Here is a 22,360-nt window from a genome sequence, read left to right on the forward strand (position 1 = left end):
TGAGTGCATCAATTCCATCCTAAACCTGATGGACAAAAAACAGGAAACAATAGGAGTCTTTATTGACTTGTCAAAAGCTTTTGACATGGTGGACCATAAAATTCTGCTATCAAAGCTAGAAAGATATGGTATTCAAGGTCTGTCCAACAAGTGGATCAGTTCCTTCCTGACAAATCGTATGCAGGCAGTGTGCGTCAAGCACACAAATATTGAACTAAAAACTGTATCTAATCGCTTATCTCACTATAAACAAATAAAATATGGTGTACCCCAAGGATCCGTATTGGGACCCCTTCTGTTTCTTCTGTACATAAATGATCTAAGCTTAAATGTTGATGCACACAAAACAATCATATTTGCAGATGACACCACAATTCTACTAAAAGGAGATGGCGATGAACAGTTAAAGCAGACAGTAAACATGGTCACGAAACAACTTAGCAGCTGGGCACAGAGTAATCAGCTTGTAATAAACAGTAAGAAAACCGTTGCTCTAAAATTCCACAATATTCCTAACAAGGACATGTTTATCCCATCAGTCTCTATCAATGACGAACCAGTTGGTAACAGTACTGAAACCAAATTCTTAGGGCTTTGGCTACAGAGTAACATCAGATGGAATAAGCATATTGAATATCTCAATGCAGAACTGAGCAAAACATGTTACCTTCTTTGTTCATTAAAATCATGCTGTAGTGAGAAAACAGTATTGAATGCATATCATGCGTACTTTCATTCCCGCCTTAGATATGGGGTCACCTTCTGGGGAAACTCTAAAACAGCTAATAGACTTTTAAACTACAAAAAAGGGCCATTAGAATCTTGTTTGGGTGCAAGCCTAGAGACTCTTGTAAACCCCTGTTTAAGAAATCTGGTATTCCTCCATTACCGTGTGTATACATTATGGAAACCCTTTTGTTCTTTAAATTAAATGTAATAGGCAAGGACCGGAGACTGCAAAAAGCTGTGATATACATGAGCACTTTACCAGACAAAACAGAAACTTACATATGACTCAAATCAGCACAGCACTGTGCCAAAAAGGTACTTTTCACATGGGAGTTAAGCTTTATAACAAACTTCCTGAAAACATAGAAGCTATCACTGAGGTCAATACATTTGGAAAATCTCTAAAGTCATATTTACAGCATCACTGCTTTTACTCCATTGAAGAATATTTAAATTTATGAAATGTGTTATATAAATACTTACGTGTAAAGTGTATTATTGTAAGCTTAAATATGTATGCCTTGAAATGACTTTCAGCCTGTATATTTATAACTTGACGTGTCCAATGTCTTATGCATAAGCTGCTATGTAGACAACAGGACCAATAAAATACAATCTACAATCTATCCACTGATGCTCATGGATATATAGGTATCTTTGCATTCTCAATGCCTGATAATAAGCAAGTGATCCTATCATCAACTCAGAGTTTTCATTTGAACAACCTAGTTATACATTGAGGTGATAAAAGTCATTTGATACCTCCAAATATCCTGTCTGATTTTCCTTTGTCTGGCATAATGCAGCAAGTCAAAGTGGCATTGACTCAACAAGTTGTTGGGAGTCACCTGCATAAATACTGAGCCGTGCTGCCTCTATAGCTGTCCATGTTTGCATAAGTGTTGCTGGTGCAGGATGTTGTACATGAACTGACCTCTCGATTATGCACCTCTCGATTATGCTCCATAAATGTTTGATGGGATTCATGTTGGGTAATCTGGATGAGCAGATCATTTGCTTGAACTGTCCAGACTATTCTTCAAACCAGTTGCTAACAACTATGGCCCAGTGACAAGGTGTGTTGTCATCTATAAAAATTCTGTCGTTTGGGAAAATGAAGTCCGCGAATGGTTGGAAATGGCCTCCAAGTAGCTGAACATAACCATTCCCAGTCAATGATTAGTTCAGATGGTACCAGAGGGCCCATTCCATACCGTGTAAACACAGCCCACACCATTATGGAACCACCACCAACTTGCACAGTGTCTTGTTGACAACTTGAGTCCAAGGCTTTGTGGGATCTATGCCACATGCAAACCCTACCATCTGCTCTTACAAACTGAAATTGGTACTCATCTGATCAGGCCATAGTTTCCCAGTTATCTAGATTCCAGCCAATATGGTGATGAACCCAGGAGAGGCTCTGCAAGCAATGACATGCTGTTACCAAAGACACTCACATCAGTTGTCCGCTGCTAGAGCCCATTAATGCCAGAATTTGCCACACTAGTCTATGGATACATTTGTTGTATGTCCCAAATTGATTACTGTGGGTATTTCACGCAGTGTTACTTGTCTATTAGCACTGATAACTCTACACAAACACTGTTGCCCTCAGTCATTAAGTGAAGGTCTTTGTCCTTAGTGAGAGGTAATGCCTAAAATTTGGTATTCTATGTACTCTCTTGACACTGTGGATCTCGGTATATTGAATTCCTGAAATGGAATGTCCCATGTGTCTAGCTCCAACCACCATTCTGCTTCAAAGCCTGTTAATTCCTGTCATGCAGTCATAATCAGTTCAGAAACCTTTTCACATGAATCACCCGAGTACAATTGACAGCTCCACTAATGCACGGCACTTTTGTACCTTGTGGATGCAATACTACTGCCATCCATAAATGAGCATATCAGTATCCCATGACATCACCTCAGTGTAGGGAGACCAACAGTTTAATGTGGACTCTAAACAATGGTGTAACTTGGCATTTTTCATGTATGCAAATCATTGCCATAGCTGAAATTGACAGAAAAAATTGACAGATCTGAGACTGATCTCTATGCCTTTTAGTTTTGTAATCTGACACACACACACACACACACACACACACACACACACACACCGCAAATCCTGTAGTATGACTGGTATAAAGCTGGTTGGTGAGGCAAGAAGGTGCGAGAGTGAGGATGATAAGTAGTTGCAGAGACCAAGGTAATGGAGGTGAAACATAAGAGGTTAATAGGAATACAAGAACATCTCTCAGGAGTAAGTTAAGAAGATATATCATATGGCTATTGTTAGTGGTTGACCTCCTTCAAATATAAGAAAGAGTGGGTTTGTGCTGACTGTTGTGTGTACTATTTAGCATATACATTTGATAGGTCTAAACTTGGTCCGTCCACAGGAATACAGTGTATGATACTTGGGGTTAAGTTTGGAAGTAGGAGGGGAATAAGAATGAGGTAGGTTATTAGCCATTTTGGATTGAGCACAGAAGAACACTATGTGCTTTAAGAATGATCTTGAGAAGAATGCATGTGATTTTACTGCACATGAGATCCAGTGAAAGACTTGGCAAAGAATGTGATTGAGTTTTTCTGTTTTGGAATGCAACTTTCAGCTCTGACAGTACTTTTACAAATGTTAAAAAAATGATTCTTGCAATGTACTTTGGATTCTAAGTGTGGGACTGCCCACAGTTAATTGGATAAGTGAAATACATCCCCAAGGTAAGGACGTGCTATCTGTGGCAGGACTATACATGGTAAAGCTGTGTGATGTTCAAAGAAAACACTTTGTTGCTGACTACTTTTTTATTTGGTTAAGATGTGTTTAATTATTCATCTGCTTGTCATTTTAGAGAAACTTTCCAAGTTGGAGGAACAAAATGCTGCTTTGCACATGCAGATTAAGGATCTGGTGGAACAAAAGATTCAGAGAGATGCTCAGTTGGATCAGCTGACAGACTCTCTTAATTCAAAAGTACAAGAATGGAAGGTAAAACTCATATGAACGACTCTGTAGAAAAACAGTTTGTTGCATCTGCTACTTTATGAAATACCTTACAGTTTTTTTTGGCACAATATTGTTCTTATAGAACTGCAATTACACAGATACCATTAGTTAATGAAGTTGTGACAAACAAATGTTTTAACTAAGGAGTTGAACAATCTCTTAGTTAATGTTTCTGATATATTTATCAATCAATTTATAGCATTTTGGATGCAGTGAAATAACTTCAAAGAGAAGTGATTCTCTCTTTACAAGAAAGGAATTCATGAAAGCACCCAGCTGCCTTGCTTTTCCTTCATTTTCAAATATAATTTGTTGTTGGTATTTAATCTCATCTTGTTATGTTGTGCCTCCACTTAGCTGAAATTCCAGATGACTTTCATACTAATATTTGTAAATAATCCTTTCTCCTTCAGTGTTTCTTCTTTGTTATATTTACCAGATAAAGGAACCCCAGAAATTACATTATGTATGGAAATATTATTACATACATGTTGCTTGTTTTGCAGTTCTTGATTTTTTTTCGTGCTTGAATGACTTTTGTGGTTAATAGTGCATGATTGTATTTGGAAATTCCTGTAGACATCATACTATTTTGTCTGTAAATTAATACTTTCAAAGTGAAAATGCTTCGATAGTAAGCGAGGTGACTATCCTTATCAACCATTGATGAAAAATCATTGCAGAAGTTACAGATTTTGAAATTGCAGTTTGTGTTTGTAATGCATAGCTATTAAAATGTGATATGAAATTAACATCTTTTTCTATTTTTTGGTGTGTCACAGAAAGTAATTGAACTGAAAAATAGTGAAATATCTGAGCTCAAAGAAAAAGTGGCACACCTAGCTTCTCAGGCACCAAATGCAGAGTTTGATACTGAAAGAAATCCAGTAGCTTTTCTAACAATGGTAAGGAAACTATTACTGCAAAACTCTTGAAATTTTTGTACATTTTTTACTGTATCTTTTTTGTAATCTGACTTTTATCTCTTCAACAGACAATACAGGAACAAGAGAAGCAGATAGAAAATCTGCAGAAACAATTAGTAGAAGCAACTAAAGAAATTAATGAGAGTGCAACAGTTATAGAAGAGCTGAAGTCCCAGAAAGAAAAGTGAGAAATATGTTACATTTGCAATGTTATCCACTTAGTTTTCATTTTGTTCTGGCGTAGATATTTTTCCTTATACAACACACACACACACACACACACACACACACACACACACACACACACGAGAGAGAGAGAGAGAGAGAGAGAGAGAGAGAGAGAGAGAGAGAGAGAGACCTGAATGAAGACATATGGGATCCGTCAAAATATATCTTAGCATAATACTACTTTCTTCTGCATCCTGTCTCCATACAAGCTCAGTATTCCTTTTGTACTCACTGACTAGCCACAAAAGAACTTTCCCAATATGCCTCTCCTTCTCTCAAATGTCTATACCAGTACTATAACCCTGTAGAAGACCCACATGCGAGGCCTGTCCCAAATATCTGCTAACTATTTCCTGTTCCAGCCCCCTCACTGACATTTCTGATCCACTCAAAGCCACGGCCACCTGTGAAACCAACCACAACATATATCCACTTTCCTGCAACCACTGCATTGCACTCTATGAGAATATGACCACAAAGATACTGCTCACATGTATGAATGGCCACCACAAAACTGTGGCCAGTAGCCAACCAGAAATATGCATGTCCTGACAGAGATAAATAATGCAGATAATAAGATTAAAACTATATGGGGCATTGTGAAATGGGAAACAAGACATTTGATAACAAGTAAACTAAATGACAATATTGTGACTGACAATTTACAAGTTTCAGTTACTTTTAACAGTCACATTCTAAATGTATCAGTAAATGTAGAATTAAATGGTTCAGTTGAAGAAGCAAGAGAATATATTAAAAATGTTATTCCACAAAACTTTTAAGTAACTATATGTTGCATCAACATTCTTCACTGAAATTAATACAATGATAAAAATTCTAGCAAAACACAAGCTTTTGTGGAGTTGATTGAGTTTCAGAGAGAATTCTGAAAAGTTGTTCCATCTTAATAAGTAATTTCCTTAGTGATGTATGCAATGCATCACTGCCTCAGGTAACTTATCCAGACAGATTGAAATATGCAATTATTAAATCACTTTATAAGAAAGGTGGCAAGACAGACTTAAACAATCCAATTTCGTTACTGACATCTTTGTCCAAAATATTTTAAAAAGTAATGTAATCAAGAGTAATTGCATAATTAAATGGAAACAATTTACTTAGCAGATCACACTTTGGAGTCCAGAAGGGTTGCTCAATTGGGAATACTGTTTATACTTTCACCCATCAAGTAGTAAAAGCACTAGATAATAATATATATCACCAGGTGGAATTTTTTGTGATCTTTACAAACATTTGATTGTGTAGATCATGATACTCTCTTAGAAAAACTCGTTGTACGGAACTGATAGCTTTACGTCCAGCTGGTTTGAGTGAACTTAACAAACAGAATTCAAAAGGTTATGCTATATAATTCAAACTGTATCAAGAAGGTAGATAATTTTAGTTTTTAGTGACTGGGGTGGGGGGGGGGGTGGGGGGGGGAGGGAGAGAGAGATTCACAAATGGAGTCCCACAAGGTTCAGTTTTGGGTCCACTCCTATTCATTATATATGTGAACGATGCTCCACTTAACATTCAACAAGGAAAATTGGTACTTTCTGCAGACAAAACTAATTTTATTATAAATCCCATGAAAGGGAAAGCAACAGAAGTGTTTGTAAATTATATTTTCCAAAGAATTGTTTAGCAGTTCTCCAAAATTGGACTCCCCCTAAATTTTGGAAAAAGAAAAAAAAAGAAAAAAAAAAAAACACTGGGTTCAGTTCTGTACACTGGTCATACCAACAATTGATGTGGCACATACGCAGGAGTCAGTTGTTGTTGTTGTGGTCTTCAGTCCTGAGACTGGTTTGATGCAGCTCTCCATGCTACTCTATCCTGTGCAAGCTTCTTCATCTTCCAGTACCTACTGCAGCCTGCATCCTTCTGAATCTGCTTAGTGTATTCATCTCTTGGTCTCCCTCTATGATTTTTACCCTCCACGCTGCCCACCAGTACTAAATTTGTGATCCCTTGATGACTCAGAACATGTCCTACCGACCGATCCCTTCTTCTGGTCAAGTTGTGCCACAAACTCCTCTTCTCCTCAATTCTATTCAATACCTCCTCATTAGTTATGTGATCTACCCATCTAATCTTCAGCATTCTTCTGTAGCACCACATTTCGAAAGCTTATATTCTCTTCTTGTCTAAACTATTTATCGTCCATGTTTCACTTCCATACATGGCTACACTCCATACTAATACTTTCAGAAACGACTTCCTGACACTTAAATTTATACTCGATGTTAACAAATTTCTCTTCTTCAGAAACACTTTCCTTGCCATTGCCAGTGTACATTTTATATCCTCTCTACTTCGACCATCATCAGTTATTTTGCTCCCCAAATAGCAAAACTCCTTTACTACTTTAAGCCTCTCATTTCCTGATCTAATTGCCTCAGCATCACCCTACTTAATTAGACTACATTCCATTATCCTTGTTTTGCTGTTGTTGACGTTCATCTTATACCCTCCTTTCAAGACACTGTCCATTCTGTTCAACTGCTCTTCCAAGTCCTTTGCTGTCTCTGAAAGAATTACAATGTCATCAGTGAACCTCAAAGTTTTTATTTCTCCTCCACGGATTTTAATACCTACTCCGAACTTTTCTTTTGTTTCCTTTACTGCTTGCTCAATATACAGATTGAACAGTATCGGCGAGAGGCTACAACCCTGTCTCACTCCCGTCCCAACCACTGCTTCCCTTTCATGTCCATCGACTCTTACAACTGCATCTGGTTTCTGTACAAATTGTAAGTAGCCTTTCGCTCCCTGTATTTTACCCCTGCCACCTTCAGAATTTGAAAGAGAGTATTCCAGTCAGCATTGTCAAAACCTTTCTCTAAGTCTACAAATGCTAGAAACGTAGGTTTGCCTTTCCTTAATCTTTCTTCTAAGATAAGTCGTAGGGTCAGTATTGCCTCACATGTTCCAACATTTCTACGGAATCCAAACTGATCTTCCTCGAGGTCGGCTTCTACCAGTTTTTCCATTCGTCTGTAAAGAATTTGCATTAGTATTTTGCAACTGTGACTTATTAAACTGATAGTTCGGTAATTTTCACATCTGTCAACACCTACCTTCTTTGAGATTGGAGTTATTATATTCTTCTTGAAGTCTGAGGGAATTTCGCCTGTCTCATACATCTTGCTCACCAGATGGTAGAGTTTTGTCAGGACTGGCTCTCCCAAGGCAGTCAGTAGTTCTAATGGAATGTTGTCTACTCCCGGGGCCTTGTTTCGACTTAGGTCTTTCGGTGCTCTGTCAAACTCTTCACGCAGTATCGTATCTCCCATTTCATCTTCATCTACCTCCTCTTCCATTTCTGTAATATTGTCCCCAAGAACATCGTCCCTGTATAGATTTTCTATATACTCCTTCTATCTTTCTGGTTTCCCTTCTTTGCTTAGAACTGGGTTGTTTCCATCTGAGCTCTTGACATTCATGCAAGTGGTTCTCTTTTCTCCAAAGGTCTCTCTAATTTTCCTGTAGGCAGTATCTATCTTACCCCTCGTGAGATAAGCCTTTACATCCTTACATTTGTCCTCTAGCCATCCCTGCTTAGCCATTTTGCACTTCCTGTCGATCTCGTTTTTAAGACGTTTGTATTCCTTTTTACCTGCTTCACTTACTGCATTTTTGTATTTTCTCCTTTAATCAATTAAATTCAGTATTTCTTCTGTTACCCAAGGATTTCTACTAGCCCTCGTCTTTTTACCTACTTGATCCTCTGCTGCCTTCACTATTTCATTCCTCAAAGCTACCCATTCTTCTTCTACTGTATTTATTTCCCCCATTCCTGTCAGTTGTTCCCTTATGCTCTCCCTGAAACTCTGTACAACCTCTGGTTCTTTCAGTTTATCCAGGTCCCATCTCCTTAAATTCCACCTTTTTGCAGTTTCTTCAGTTTTAATCTACAGTTCATAACCAATAGATTGTGGTCAGAGTCCACATTTGCCCCTGGAAATGTCCTACAATTTAAAACCTGGTTCCTAAATCTCTGTCTTACCATTATATAATCTATCTGAAACCTTCTAGTATCTCCAGGGTTCTTCCATGTATACAACCTCCTTTTGTGATTCTTGAACCAAGTGTTAGCTATGATTAAGTTATGCTCTGTGCAAAATTCTACCAGGTTGCTTCCTCTTACATTTCTTAGCCCCCAATCTATATTCACCTACTATGTTTCCTTCTCTTCCTTTTCCTACTGTCTAATTCCAGTCACCCATGACTATTAAATTTTCGTCTCCCTTCACTACCTGAATAATTTCTTTTATCTCATCATACATTTCATCAATTTCTTCATCATCTGCAGAGCTAGTTGGCGTTTAAACTTGTACTATTGTAGTAGGCGTGGGCTTCGTGTCTATCTTGGCCGCAACAATGCCTTCACTATGCTGTTTATAGTAGCTTACCCACACTCCTATTTTTTTATTCATTAATAAACCTACTTCTGCATTACCCCTATTTGATTTTGTATTTATAACCCTGTATTCACCTGACCAAAAATATTGTTCCTCCTGCCACCGAACTTCACTAATTCCCACTATATCTAACTTTAACCTAACCATTTCATTTCCCTTTTTAAATTTTCTAACCTACCTGCCTGAATAAGGGATCTGACATTCCACGCTCCGATCCGTAGAACGCCAGTTATCTTTCTCATGATAACAACATCCTCTTGAGTAGTCCCCGCCCGGAGATCCGAATGGGGGACTATTTTACCTCCGGAATATTTTACCCAAGAGGACACCATCATCATTTAATCATACAGTAAAGCTGTAGTTTCCCCTTGCTTCAGGAGTCAGTAAGTACGGTAGAATGCTCCAAATGTTTGGGTTATGTATTGATGAAAACTTGAACTGGAAGAAGTATATTACTCTAAGCTTATCAAGCAAGTTAGTTCAGCCAGTTTTGCTCTTTGTGTAATTGCTAATGCTGGAAACAAATGTACCAAACGCCTGACATATTTTGCATATTTCTACTCAGTAATGTTGATCGGAGTAATTTTCTGGGGTAACTCATCACTTAGAAAAAAAGTTCTGGTTCTGCAAAAGCAAGTAGCAGTAATAATGTGCTGTTCACCCAGGGACATCATGTAAGTACCTCTTCAAAGAGCTAAGCATTTTACCTCCACCATCACAATACATATATTCATTAATTAAATTTATCATAAATAATCCATCACAATTTGAGACTTTAGGGCCCTTTTTTAAAGCAGGCAGTGCCTCAGAAAGGAATTCAGTATGCAGCAACAAAAATTTTTGACCATTGGCCCAATAATATAATGTGTCTGACAGGTAGCAAAGCAAGTTTTAGGTGTAAATTAAAGTCATTTCTCTCCTGGACAACTACTCATTCTATTCCATTGATGAATTTGTACTTAAGAAACTGGCAGCTATTAAAAAAATGGTAAGTGTAGTAGTATGAGTCGGACTGAAAATAATACTGTATTCATTAATATTAACACTAACCTACATCTACGTGGATACTCTGCAAATCACATTTAAGTGCCTGGCAGAGGGTTCATCGAACCACCTTCACAATTCTTTATTATTCCAATCTCGTATAGCGCGCGGAAAGAAGAACACCTATATCTTTCTGTACGAGCTCCGATTTCCTGTATTTTGGGTGTCAGTAAAATATATTCACATTCGGAGGAGAAAGTTTGTGATTGGAATTTCGTGAGAAGATTCCATCGCAACGAAAAACACCTTTCTTTTAATGATGTCCAGCCCAAATCCTGTCTCATTTCAGTGACACTCTCTCCCATATTTCGTGATAATACAAACTGTGCTGCCCACTTCTTTGAACTTTTTCGATGTACTCCATCAGTCCTATCTGGTAAGGATCCCACACCACACAGCAGTATTCTACATGAGGACGGACAAGCATAGTGTAGACAGTCTCCTTAGTAGATCTGTTACATTTTCTAAGTGTCCTGCCAATAAAAAACAGTCTCTGGGTAGCCTTCCCCACAACATTTTCTGTGTGTTCCTTCCAATTTAAGTTGTTCGTAATTGTAATTCCTAGGTATTTAGTTGAATTTACTGCCTTTAGATTTGACTGATTTATTGTGTAACCAAAGTTTAATGGATTCCTTTTAGCAGTCATGGATGACCTCACACTTTTTGTTATTTAGGGTCAACTACCAATTTTCGCAACATTGAGATATCTTTTCTAAATCATTTTGCAATTTTTTTTTGATCTTCTGATGACTTTATTAATCGATAAATGACAGCGTCATCTGCAAACAATCTAAGACGGCTGCTCAGATTGTCATCCAAATTCTTTATACAGATAATAATGTATACATATCCTGTAAACTGACATTCCACATAATTTCAGTGAAAGAATTGTTCAGATGATCTATCCGACATATAATTAAATAACCGACCATCCAGTTGTAGAGCATGCTATGTAAGATAGTGTGATCTGTTTCACTGTGCCATCTGCCACCTGAATCCTCCTCCCAGGAAGATCTTTACTGAATTTTGCTGGTGGAGACTATACTTGTAACATATCCTTCATTCTGACAACCTCCTGATCTCTCTCTCTCTCTCTGCTAGTCCCTGTCATTCACTACCTGTTCACTGGTCCATTAGCTTGTTTACCTCTTTTGCCTGGTAATTCCCATTACATGTATTCTCCTCAACCACTGAGTAACCTTCAATTGCTGAATGATTTTCACTCTTAAAGTTCATGTCTTACTGCTATAAGTCACAACTTTTAATGCACACTGAGTGTAAACTTTCCTATTGAGATATATCGGAAAATTAATTTCCAAAATTGTACTTCATTGCTTAGCTTAGGTGAAACCCACTACTTTTCTGCCTTGTTTTTAATATTGTATTGAATATTGTATGTGCTACAGTGAGGGGGCTGACATGTCTATAGTATTTTAATGTCTTGTCTGTTTCCACAGACTGTCTCTGACTAATTTTGGAATTTCTTTTTGTATTATTTTTCCTTCAGGTTCAAGCATATCTATTGAAACACAATCCTTGCCTATTACCTTTTCATTCTTTGTGGATTGGGTGGCATTACTGCCAGAATATTTTTATTAACTATATTTCTGGTTTGTCTCTTGAATAAACATAAAAAGAAATCTTGTAATGTTTGTACAATTTTCTTTGTGGTTGTAGAAATGGTTCTCAAGTGAGACATTGGCTGTCATTGTAAAATTCCTACAGTATTTCATTGGTGTGATGGACACAGTGCTGAGCTGTGACTGAAACCCCCTATTTATGTCAGTCTAAGCAGGAAATGCAGAGCTGTGAAGGTGCCAAATTCGGTGTCCAATAATGAAGATATCTTGCCCAATACTGGGAAAGACAGGTACACCGCCAGTTTAACAATGAACTGAGATCTTTTCCACATGCACAAAGCTTGTTATTCATACTATACACTGTTGTCGACTGCCTCAGTGCCCTCTGTCTGGATTAGCATGGCCATATACGCATCCACACTAGTATATAACTATCACCACCATTGTCATCCAAATATCTATATCCTCACTGTAATATCATCCCTTGCATGACCAGCAGTTCTCCTTGTGGTTACTTTGATTTTAACATGGCCAGTGCTGGATTACACACTGTACTAAGTTGGTATACTGTGTCTCTGTTCTGCAGATTTATTGAGCTACGAATTTCCACTGCTTCTTTAATAACACTATCCTGATATTAAACAATGGAAAGTAGTAAGTTCAACTGTTTAGGAAGAGATAGACTGCTGCCACTTACCACAAAAAAAGACATGTTAAATTCCAGACAGACACAATTAAAAGACACTTACACAAAGCTTTCAGGCACAGCCTTACACAAAGCTTTCAGACACAGCCTTCATCAGCAAAAGAGCGACGGAGAAGCATGCACCATTCATACACACAAGAAAGTACACCTCACGCACACATGATTGTCAACTCTGGCAGCTCAGACTAGAATGCAACTGTCATGTGGGATGTCAGCAGCAATCTAGAGGGGACGTGGAAGGGGGATAGTAGAGCACAAGTGAGTGGCACAGGAATGCTGTCTGGTGGAGTGTGCAGGGACTAGAATGCCAAAGGCACAGTGTGAGGAGATTGTAGGGCAGAGAGGTGAGGAAAAAAGGAGCGAAAAGGTCTGGAGTGGGGAAAGATGGGTGGGTGCATTAGGACAGGGTGGCAGAAAAAGAGACTGGGAGACAAAAATGGGGAGGCGATGATAGGACAGTGGGAATGGAAACTGTTGGGTGGAGGGTGTGGGTACAGTATGCTACCATAGGTTGAGGATGGGGTAGTTATGGGAGCAGAGAATGTGTTGTAAGGATAATTCCCATCTGCACAGTTCAGGAAATCTGGTGTTGGATGGGAGGGTCCAGATGGCGTGAGTAGTGAAGCAACCATTGAATTTGTTGTGTCACAGGTACAAACTGCCAAGTGGAAAGTCGGAACTAATTACAACTTAGAAGATTTATCCTGAAAACAAGGTGAAACATAACTCAGCATAGTCACTCATGTCCTAGCCAAAGTTCATCTCCTGTAAACACTATCAGAGTAATAGTGTTGCGACTGAGAGGAGACTTGCTCCTTACCCCAGGAGCCCCACCAGATGACTCCCCTTCCGGGCCGTGACATTGCGAATTAATCACTTGGAGCTGCGTCCTGATTGGCTCCATAGCCTCCAGCGGTATGACTGCTGCATCTCTTGTAGCAACCTCACTGTGCCACATTTAAGTATGCCGTGCTGCTGCCACTGGAGCATTGGCACACGGTGCTCGAGAAGGTGGTGGCCGCATCTCATGTCAGGCGACCTTGCTGTACGAACGCACGGAACAACAGAAATCGAGCACATTATGCTCAGGTACATGTGTCGCAGGGTGGTCTACTTTGCTTTTGGCCATAGTTAGGTGGTGGCAATTCATCCTGGTGAACAGCTGGTTGATAGTCATACCACTATAAAAAGCTGTGAATGGTTGCAGCAGAGCTGCAGTTTCCACATCGACTGTCTTGTCATCTCCTTCCCATTCTCGTCTCCCAGTCTCTTTGTCTGCCACCCTCTCTCAATGCACCTGCCCATCTTTCCCCACTCCAGTCCTTTTTGCTTCTTTTTTCCTCACCTCTCTGCCCTACAACCTCCTGACACTGTGCCTTTGGCATTCTAGTCCTTGCACACTCCACCAGACAGCATTCCTGTGCCACCCATCTGTGCACTACCATCCCTCCCCTTCCCCATCCCCTCCAGATTGCTGCTGACATCCCACATGATAGTTGCATTCTAGCATGAGCTGCCAGATGTGGTGGTCATGTGTGCGTGAGGTGTACTTTCTTGTGTGCATGAATGGTGTGTGTTTCTCTGTTGTTGTTTTTTTTTTCCTTTCTTTTTTTCTGAAAGCTTTGTGTAAGTGTCTTTTAATTGTTCCTGTCTGCTACTTAATGTGTCTTCTTTATGGAAAGTATCAGTCAATCTTTACTTACATTGTTGATGTTACTACCCCAATAATATTAAAGAAGCAGCGGAAATCCACAATTCAACAAATCTGCTGAATATGCACACTCTGCCTCTGCAGTAACTACTACCATCAGTACCACTCTTCCTTTTTTTTATTTCCAGTTGTTCTTAATGAGATAAATTTCAGCCCTTTATAGTTAACTATCATAATGTTTGGCTTGCTCAAAAGATATGTGTCACATCAGTGTTTTCAATCCAATGCCGAGGACTGGGCTAAGAGAACAGCTTGTATTATGCACCTTTGGTTACTGACAGCAGTCACAGTAAAATCTTTTAGCAGACTCTGTGCTAGTGAAGTACTGCGTTGGATAGGGAAGCCACTTCTATGCATAAGCCCGCATCCCACACCGATACCACCCTGGAATACTCTGTCGTATTTTAAGGTCTTTGCAATTTGCGAGGCACTTAACTAGATTGTTTGTTGAGAGATAGTTACCCCATCTTTCCCTTTATTTTGTACAAGCAAAAGAACTCTTCTTTTAAGTTCAGAATATTTCCAACTTTGGCCCTATGAAGGATTTCCTCGATGAAATTTGCTGATTGTCCTACGTTATGATGTAATGCCATGCATTAGATTCCTTCCACCCATACCTTTTTTGCCACATAACGAATAGCTCAGATGAACTTCACCTTTATTTATTGTGGAGAAATACTGTAAAAACTTGCTCTTTCACTTGTATCTGTATAATCTTAGTATTCTTAGAAGGTGAACTTGTTTCTTAATGTAATGTGGTTTGCCTCACCATACTTAAATAAGTTTTAATAATCTCCATTTTCAATTTTCTGCTTGATGGCGTTGGTTCTTTATAGTTACTTATGTATTGTTACTCTGGATCTCATTAGTGTATGGTGTTCTGAAATTCATCACGTGCTCAATAGTTTCCTAATTGTCTGATGAAAACTGTGAATTTCATTTTTATTTCTGTGTGGTCCTTCTCAGATCTGTTTTCTATTTATCTATTAAAAGAAAGTGTTTAGGTCGACATGTTGTTCGTTCCATAAAATTGTATTAGGGTGTGACCTCTGTCGTTTGTAGTGTCACACCATATATTTCCCTCTGAAGGACAGCTCTTTATGTTTTGTCCAGCTGTTGTATCAAAATGTTTTATTGTCATCTTTAGTGGAATTTGGTGTTATTTATAATTTAGTTGATCCTGCCAGTAGTCATATGCTTGTCTCAAAGATTAAGCCATGCGTGTCTCAGTACAAGCCGCATTAAGGTGAAACCGCAAATGGCTCATTAAATCAGTTATGGTTCCTTAGATCGTGAGTGTCGTCGTAACTGCCGTCTGCTTCACGTCTGCTGTGCAGCAAGCTACGTTAATTTAAGTATTAACTGTATTTTTCTTACTTGTCACTTCTTCTTCCGTGTGTATTTGCTTTTAGGAAGCTTTAATTGTCGAGTGCTATTAATAGTTCCATAGATTTGGTGTTTGTTTTGAATACAGTCAGAGAGAGTCCCTTTAGTCAACCACAGTGCCAGTAGTGCTAGTGTTTGTTTTCAATACAGTCCAGAGACAGGTAGTGCTATTTTCATTGTTTTCTACAAGAAGTGTCTAGCAACCACAGTTTAGTCAACTATCAGCCGCCTTTAGTGAATTAGCAGTCTAGTTAAAAGTTGATTAACTCTCTACAGTGAATTGATTTCTTAGGATGGATAGGATGTGTGACTGCTGTGTACGGACGCAGGAGGAGCTGGCCACTGTTCGCGAACAGCTGAACGTGTTGATGGCCGCGGTCAGCCGTCTTCAGGCCTTAGGGAAATAGCGGAAAGGTCGGGGAAGAAGGCCAGTGTTCACTCTGTCTGCTTGCCGGGGGGTCTCATCCGAGATGTGGGGGAGGCCCTGCCGGCGGCGATAGAGAGCACTGAGTGCATCCGACTGCAAATTGTTGCTCATGTTGGCACCAGTGACTCCTGCCGTCTGGGTTCAGAGGTCATCCTCTGTTCGTACAGGCGGTTGGCGGAATTGGTGAAGGCAGAAAGCCTCGCTCGTGGGGTGAAATCTGAGCAAACTATTTGTAGTATCGTTCCCAGAACCGATCGCGGTCCTCTGGTCTGGAGCCGAGTAGAAGGCTTAAACCAGAGGCTCAGACGATTCTGCGGAGATCTGGGCTGCAAATTTCTCCCACCTCCGCTATCAGGTGGAGAAATGTAGGGTCCCCCTGAATAGGTCAGGCGTGCACTACACGCCGGAAGTGGCTTCAAGGGTAGCGGAGTACTTGTGGAGTGTACATGTGGGTTTTTTAGGTTAGAGAATTCCCTCCCTAGGCCCGACAAGACGCCTCCTGAGACGCGGCAAGGTAGGAGTAGGCAAAATGCAACAGGGAATAACAATATTAATGTGCTAATAATAAACTGCAGGAGCGTCTATAGAAAGGTCCCAGAACTGCTCTCATTAATAAATGGTCACAATGCCCATATAGTACTAGGGACAGAAAGTTGGCTGAAACCAGATGTAAACAGTAATGAAATCCTAAACTCAGATTGGAATGTATACCGCAGAGACAGGCTGGACAGTGAAGGGGGAGGCGTGTTTATAGCAATAAGAAGTGCAATAGTGTGAAATAATTTGGGTGAAGGTCATGGTAAAGCAGGCTCAGACATGGTAATTGGATGTCTCTATAGGCTTCCTGGCTCAGCAGCTGTTGTGGCTGAGCACCTGAAGGATAATTTGGAAAATATTTCGAGTAGACTTCCCCACTGACTTCCACTGGGTGGAGATTTTAATTTGCCTGATATAGACTGGGAGACTCAAACGTTCATAATGGGTGGCAGGGACAAAGAATCCAGTGAAAATTTTTTAAGTGCTTTATCTGAAATCTTCCTTGAGCAGTTAAACAGAGAACTGACTCGTGGCGATAACATATTAGGCCACCTGGTGACAAACAGACCCGAACTATTTGAAACAGTTAACGCAGAACAGGGAATCAGCGATCGTAAAGCGGTTACTGCATCGATGATTTCAGTCGTAAATAGAGATATTAAGAAAGGTAGGAAGATTTTTCTGTTTAGCAAAAGTGACAAAAAGCAGATTACAGAAAACCTGATGGCTCAACACAAAAGTTTTGTCTCAAGTACAGATAGTGTTGAGGATCAATGGACAAAGTTCAAAACCATCGTACAATATGCGTTAGATGAGTATGTGCCAAGCAAGATCGTAAGAGATGGAAAAGAGCCACCGTGGTACAACAACCGAGTTAGAAAACTGCTGCGGAAGCAAACGGAACTTCACAGCAAATATAAACATAGCCAAAGCCTTGCAGACAAACAAATTACGCGAAGCGAAATGTAGTGTGAGGAGGGATATGCGAGAGGCGTTCAATGAATTCGAAAGTAAAGTTCTATGTACTGACTTGTCAGAAAATCCTAAGAAATTTTGGTCTTACGTCAAAGTGGTAGGTGGATCAAAACAAAATGTCCAGACACTCTGTGACCAAAATGGTACTGAAACAGAGGATGACTGACTAAAGGCCGAAATACTAAATGTCTTTTTCCCGAGCTGTTTCACGGAAGAAGACTGCACTGTAGTTCCTTCTCTAGATTGTCGCACAGATGACAAAATGGTAGATATCGAAATAGGCGACAGAGGGATAGAGAAACAATTAAAATCACTCAAAAGAGGAAAGGCCGCTGGACCTGATGGGATACCAGTTCGATTTTACACAGAGTACGCGAAGGAACTTGCCCCCCTTCTTGCAGCGGTGTACCGTAGGTCTCTAGAAGAGCGTAGTGTTTCAAAGGATTGGAAAAGGGCACAGGTAATGCCCGTTTTCAAGAAGGGACGTCGAACAGATGTGTAGAACTATAGACCTATATCTCTAACGTCGATCAGTTGTAGAATTTTGGAACACATATTATGTTAGAGTATAATGACTTTTCTGTAGACTAGAAATCTACTCTGTAGGAATCAGCATGGGTTTCGAAAAAGACTTGTGTGAAACCCAGCTCGCGCTATTCATCCATGAGACTCAGAGGGCTATAGACACGGGTTCCCAGGTAGATGCCGTGTTTCTTGACTTCCGCAAGGCGTTCGATACAGTTCCCCACAGTCGTTTAATGAACAAAGTAAGAGCATATGGACTATCAGACCAATTGTGTGATTGGATTGAAGAGTTCCAAGATAATAGAACGCAGCATGTCATTCTCAATGGAGAGAAGTCTTCCGAAGCAAGAGTGATTTCAGGTGTGCCACAGCGGAGTGTCGTAGGACCGTTGCTACTCACAATATACATAAATGACCTTGTGGATGACATCGGAAGTTTACTGAGGCTTTTTGCGGATGATGCTGTGGTATATCGAGAGGTTGTAACAATGGAAAATTGTACCGAAATGCAGGAGGATCTGCAGCAAATTGACGCATGGTGCAAGGAATGGCAGTTGAATCTCAATGTAGACAAGTGTAATGTGCTGCGAATATGTAGAAAGATAGATCCCGTATCATTTAGCTACAAAATAGCAGGTCAGCAACTGGAAGCAGTTAATTCCATAAATTATCTGGGAGTATGCATTAGGAGTGATCTAAAATGGAATGATCATATAAAGTTGATTGTTGGTAAAGCAGATGCCAGACTGAGATTCATTGGAAGAATCCTAAGGAAATGCAATCCAAAAACAAAGGAAGTAGGTTACAGTACGCTTGTTCGCCCACTGGTTGAATACTGCTCAGCAGTGTGGGATCCATACCAGATATGCTTGATAGAAGAGATAGAGAAGATCCAACAGAGAGCAGCGCGCTTTGTTACAGGATCATTTAGTAATCGCGAAAGCGTTACGGAGATGATAGGTAAACTCCAGTGGAAGACTCTGCAGGAGAGACGCTCAGTAGCTCGGTACGGGCTTTTGTTGAAGTTTCGAGAACATATCTTCACTGAAGAGTCAAGCAGTATATTGCTCCCTCGTACGTATATCTCGCGAAGAGACCATGAGGATAAAATTAGAGAGCTTAGAGCCCACACGGAAGCATACCGACAATCCTTCTTTCCACGAACAATACAAGACTGGAATAGAAGGGAGAACCGTTAGAGGTACTCAAGGTACCCTCCGCCACACACCGTCAGGTGGCTTGTGGAGTATGGATGTAGATGTAGATGTTAGTATAACTCTCTGTAGTGGTATTCTGCTTTCCTGTCAGAGTGAGCACGGTGGTTCATGAATTCAAATGATTTTCATGGGATATCTTTTGTTCATTTTTTGAAGTAAGATTTGCTTATTTGTTCCATTTGATCGTATTGAACTCCTCTTCCAACTCAACTAATCAGTCTTTGGATCCTAAAGTTACACAGTTTATTGTCCCTCAAAAAAAGTTAGTAGAGACAGTTCACTTTCTGAGGTCCATGTTGTTATTTGTTTGGCCAAACCTAAGGAATTACTGGATGTACCCATAGTCTGATGACTTTGCCTAAGTTCCCTCAAACCACTATTCTCAATATTCACTCACCCTGGCTGAATAACCACCATCCCAGCAACTTGCACATGCAATGGACCCTCTCACAACTCCACCCATGACTAACTTGTCAACCAGAGCATGAAAACCTTGGCAAGACATGTGAACAGTACTAAACCTTGTCAGATATGTGCTTATAGAAGTCTCAGTCCAAGTCTTAAGTGGTTTTGAATCTCAGAGCTTGGTATCCACACGACCAGTTGTCATCTGTTATTGTGACAGTAGATCCCTCAAGTATTAGGTCAGTATTATTTTCTAGCAGTCAGTCAATGTGTATCCTCCCCCCTCACTTATCGACCTTAATGACAGTGAAAAATTAAACCGCGTGTACCTAATGGAAATTTGGGAAAAGCAATCGTCACCGAAGTTAATCTATCGGTAAAGAGGGAGGAAAGGGTTACATCTAAATGAAAGGAAAAATGCAAATGAAACTGGTGGAAATTAATTTTGAAAAGGGGTAAAGTTAATAAAGAAGGTAAATGTGCGGCCGTTACGTTAACAATTAACTAGCGGTAATTAGATATTTGAGATTTGGGGGAAATCACGGTCGCCAGTCCTAAGGACAATTACTATAGTAACTGAAAAAGAAAGGTTATTACACATATAATTAACACTAGAAGCGTGGCAACTGAAGGTTGACACGTGTAGTGTGAAAACTGAAAGTTTGTCAGAAGTAATAAATTTCGCTACACTCTGACTTAATTTAGCAAAAGAATTAATAAAACCGGAAAATCGAAAGTTAATTTAGTGACTGAAGTTAATAGTGAGCTTTCTTTCTGAAGCACATCGAAATCCAGTAAAATACGGTTAGTCTTGGACTACCTCAACAATCATTTCAAAAGCAACTTGACTCTACGCAATTTAGAAACAAGAGATTTTACTTTGAACTTGAATTAAATGATTCTGAACTATTAACAGTAGTAAAATTTAGTACGTACCAAGCTGAGCTGCAGTCACAGGTAAGCTAAAATATGCTAACAAAACTCGCACTCTAAATTTGTGCTCGTGTAACCTAAATATTGTAGCCAGCTACTGAACTTTGAAATTAAAGCAGTGAAATCTAATTATATTATTTTAATGCTGGTGTTTGAATTTCAACGACACTCGGGTTCATTTCGGAAAAGGAAGGGACCCTGCTTGGCAATGCAATTGGGACAATGAGCAACAAAGGTTCATGCTAAGTTGCTGTAATTTTGCGAGGCAAATGGAACAATTTGAAAAGCTGAGGTCTGCCATACAGTTCTGAAACTTTACGTGCTTTTAGTCTTCCTTGTTGGTTGATTGAAGGTTTGAAGCCGTCGATCGAGGAGGTGGCGACAGTCAGAAGCCGTCGATCGAGGAGGTGGCGACAGTCACTCATTGTCGGCCGTCGCTGTTGCAGAAGCTGGATGTTGGCGCGCCTTCTTCTCGACACGGTCACCAGGCGAAACGGGCTCTTGATGTGCGCCAGCTAATGCTTCCCGTCCGCGACACCATGTCAGAAACTATCATCGCGAGTCGAGCGCAATTACATGCTGCCAAACCCCGAAAGCGCGGCAACTCGCGGGAGCGTCACACAACACCTGCTCCACTCGCTACTCCCACCAGACTCCCACTGCCCGCGCTCCACGCGGCAGAGTTAACACTACCAAAGATCCTACACACTTTGATTCTTCACACGACCTATCGATGTAATCGTTCGATAGAAGTTTTCCCTAGGCAAGACCCAGCGTAAAATACAAATAATATTCGCAAAACAAACCAATTATACATCGACATAAATGCATGAATATATATATACAAATAGTAAAACAATTACAATATATAAAGGCACAGAAATGTCATATATTCAGGTAACAAAATAAGGAAAAAATTTACAGTACAATAGATGGAAATAGGAGGATATGCATTTCCGGCGTTACACGTGCCCCACATTGTCTGAGGATGTTCGTGTAACCTAAACAGACTCAGAAAATGTCCCAAAAAAGAAACAGCGGAAATGCATATGCTCAAAACGTCAACAGAATTTAGCATTCGTCTAATGAAACATAAATCAATCTTTAGACCATAATAATTGAGTGGAGACACTCCTAATCTTATTCCACTCTGTCATCTTGCATAAAATAAAACAGGTTGACAACATATTAAAATTCATTGAAAACATAGAAATGGTTTAGCTATTCCAAAATCGTCAAAATTCGTAACACTATCAAGAAATGGAATTCTATTTACAAAATTAATCAGAGTACATGGTCATAAAAACAGGTAGATCAAAATACGCAAATTAATTATTAATTACATAGAAAACACATTTTTACGTAACCCTTTTATAATTAATATTCTCGTCATAGGAGTCCATTAAACGCTAAACAAGAAAATAACACACATCAGATCGAAAAAAAAAAAACATAAATATTGTGGCAGAATTCTTTCACATCAGCTGTCCGGGAAGAAAAACTATTCCGCCTTTCGTACTCGCAAGTACAAAGAATGCCGACAACGGCACAAGAGCCTACAGCGACTCCGTCTCGCCAGTATTGTTGC

General features: G+C 39.8%; 1 protein-coding gene across 1 annotated transcript in view; it reads left to right on the forward strand.

Annotated features, from left to right (window-relative positions):
* The window catches only part of LOC124612894 (centrosomal protein of 290 kDa-like), a 220,283-nt gene that overhangs the window by 18,335 nt on the left and 179,588 nt on the right, over positions 1–22,360 (forward strand). Inside the window, exons 6-8 of the mRNA XM_047141357.1 lie at positions 3,591–3,727; positions 4,528–4,650; positions 4,740–4,855. Coding sequence (XP_046997313.1) covers positions 3,591–3,727; positions 4,528–4,650; positions 4,740–4,855 — 376 coding nt within the window. The remainder of the gene's footprint in view (positions 1–3,590; positions 3,728–4,527; positions 4,651–4,739; positions 4,856–22,360) is intronic.

This window comes from Schistocerca americana, chromosome 1, assembly GCF_021461395.2.
Source record: "Schistocerca americana isolate TAMUIC-IGC-003095 chromosome 1, iqSchAmer2.1, whole genome shotgun sequence".
Lineage (NCBI taxonomy): Eukaryota > Metazoa > Arthropoda > Insecta > Orthoptera > Acrididae > Schistocerca > Schistocerca americana.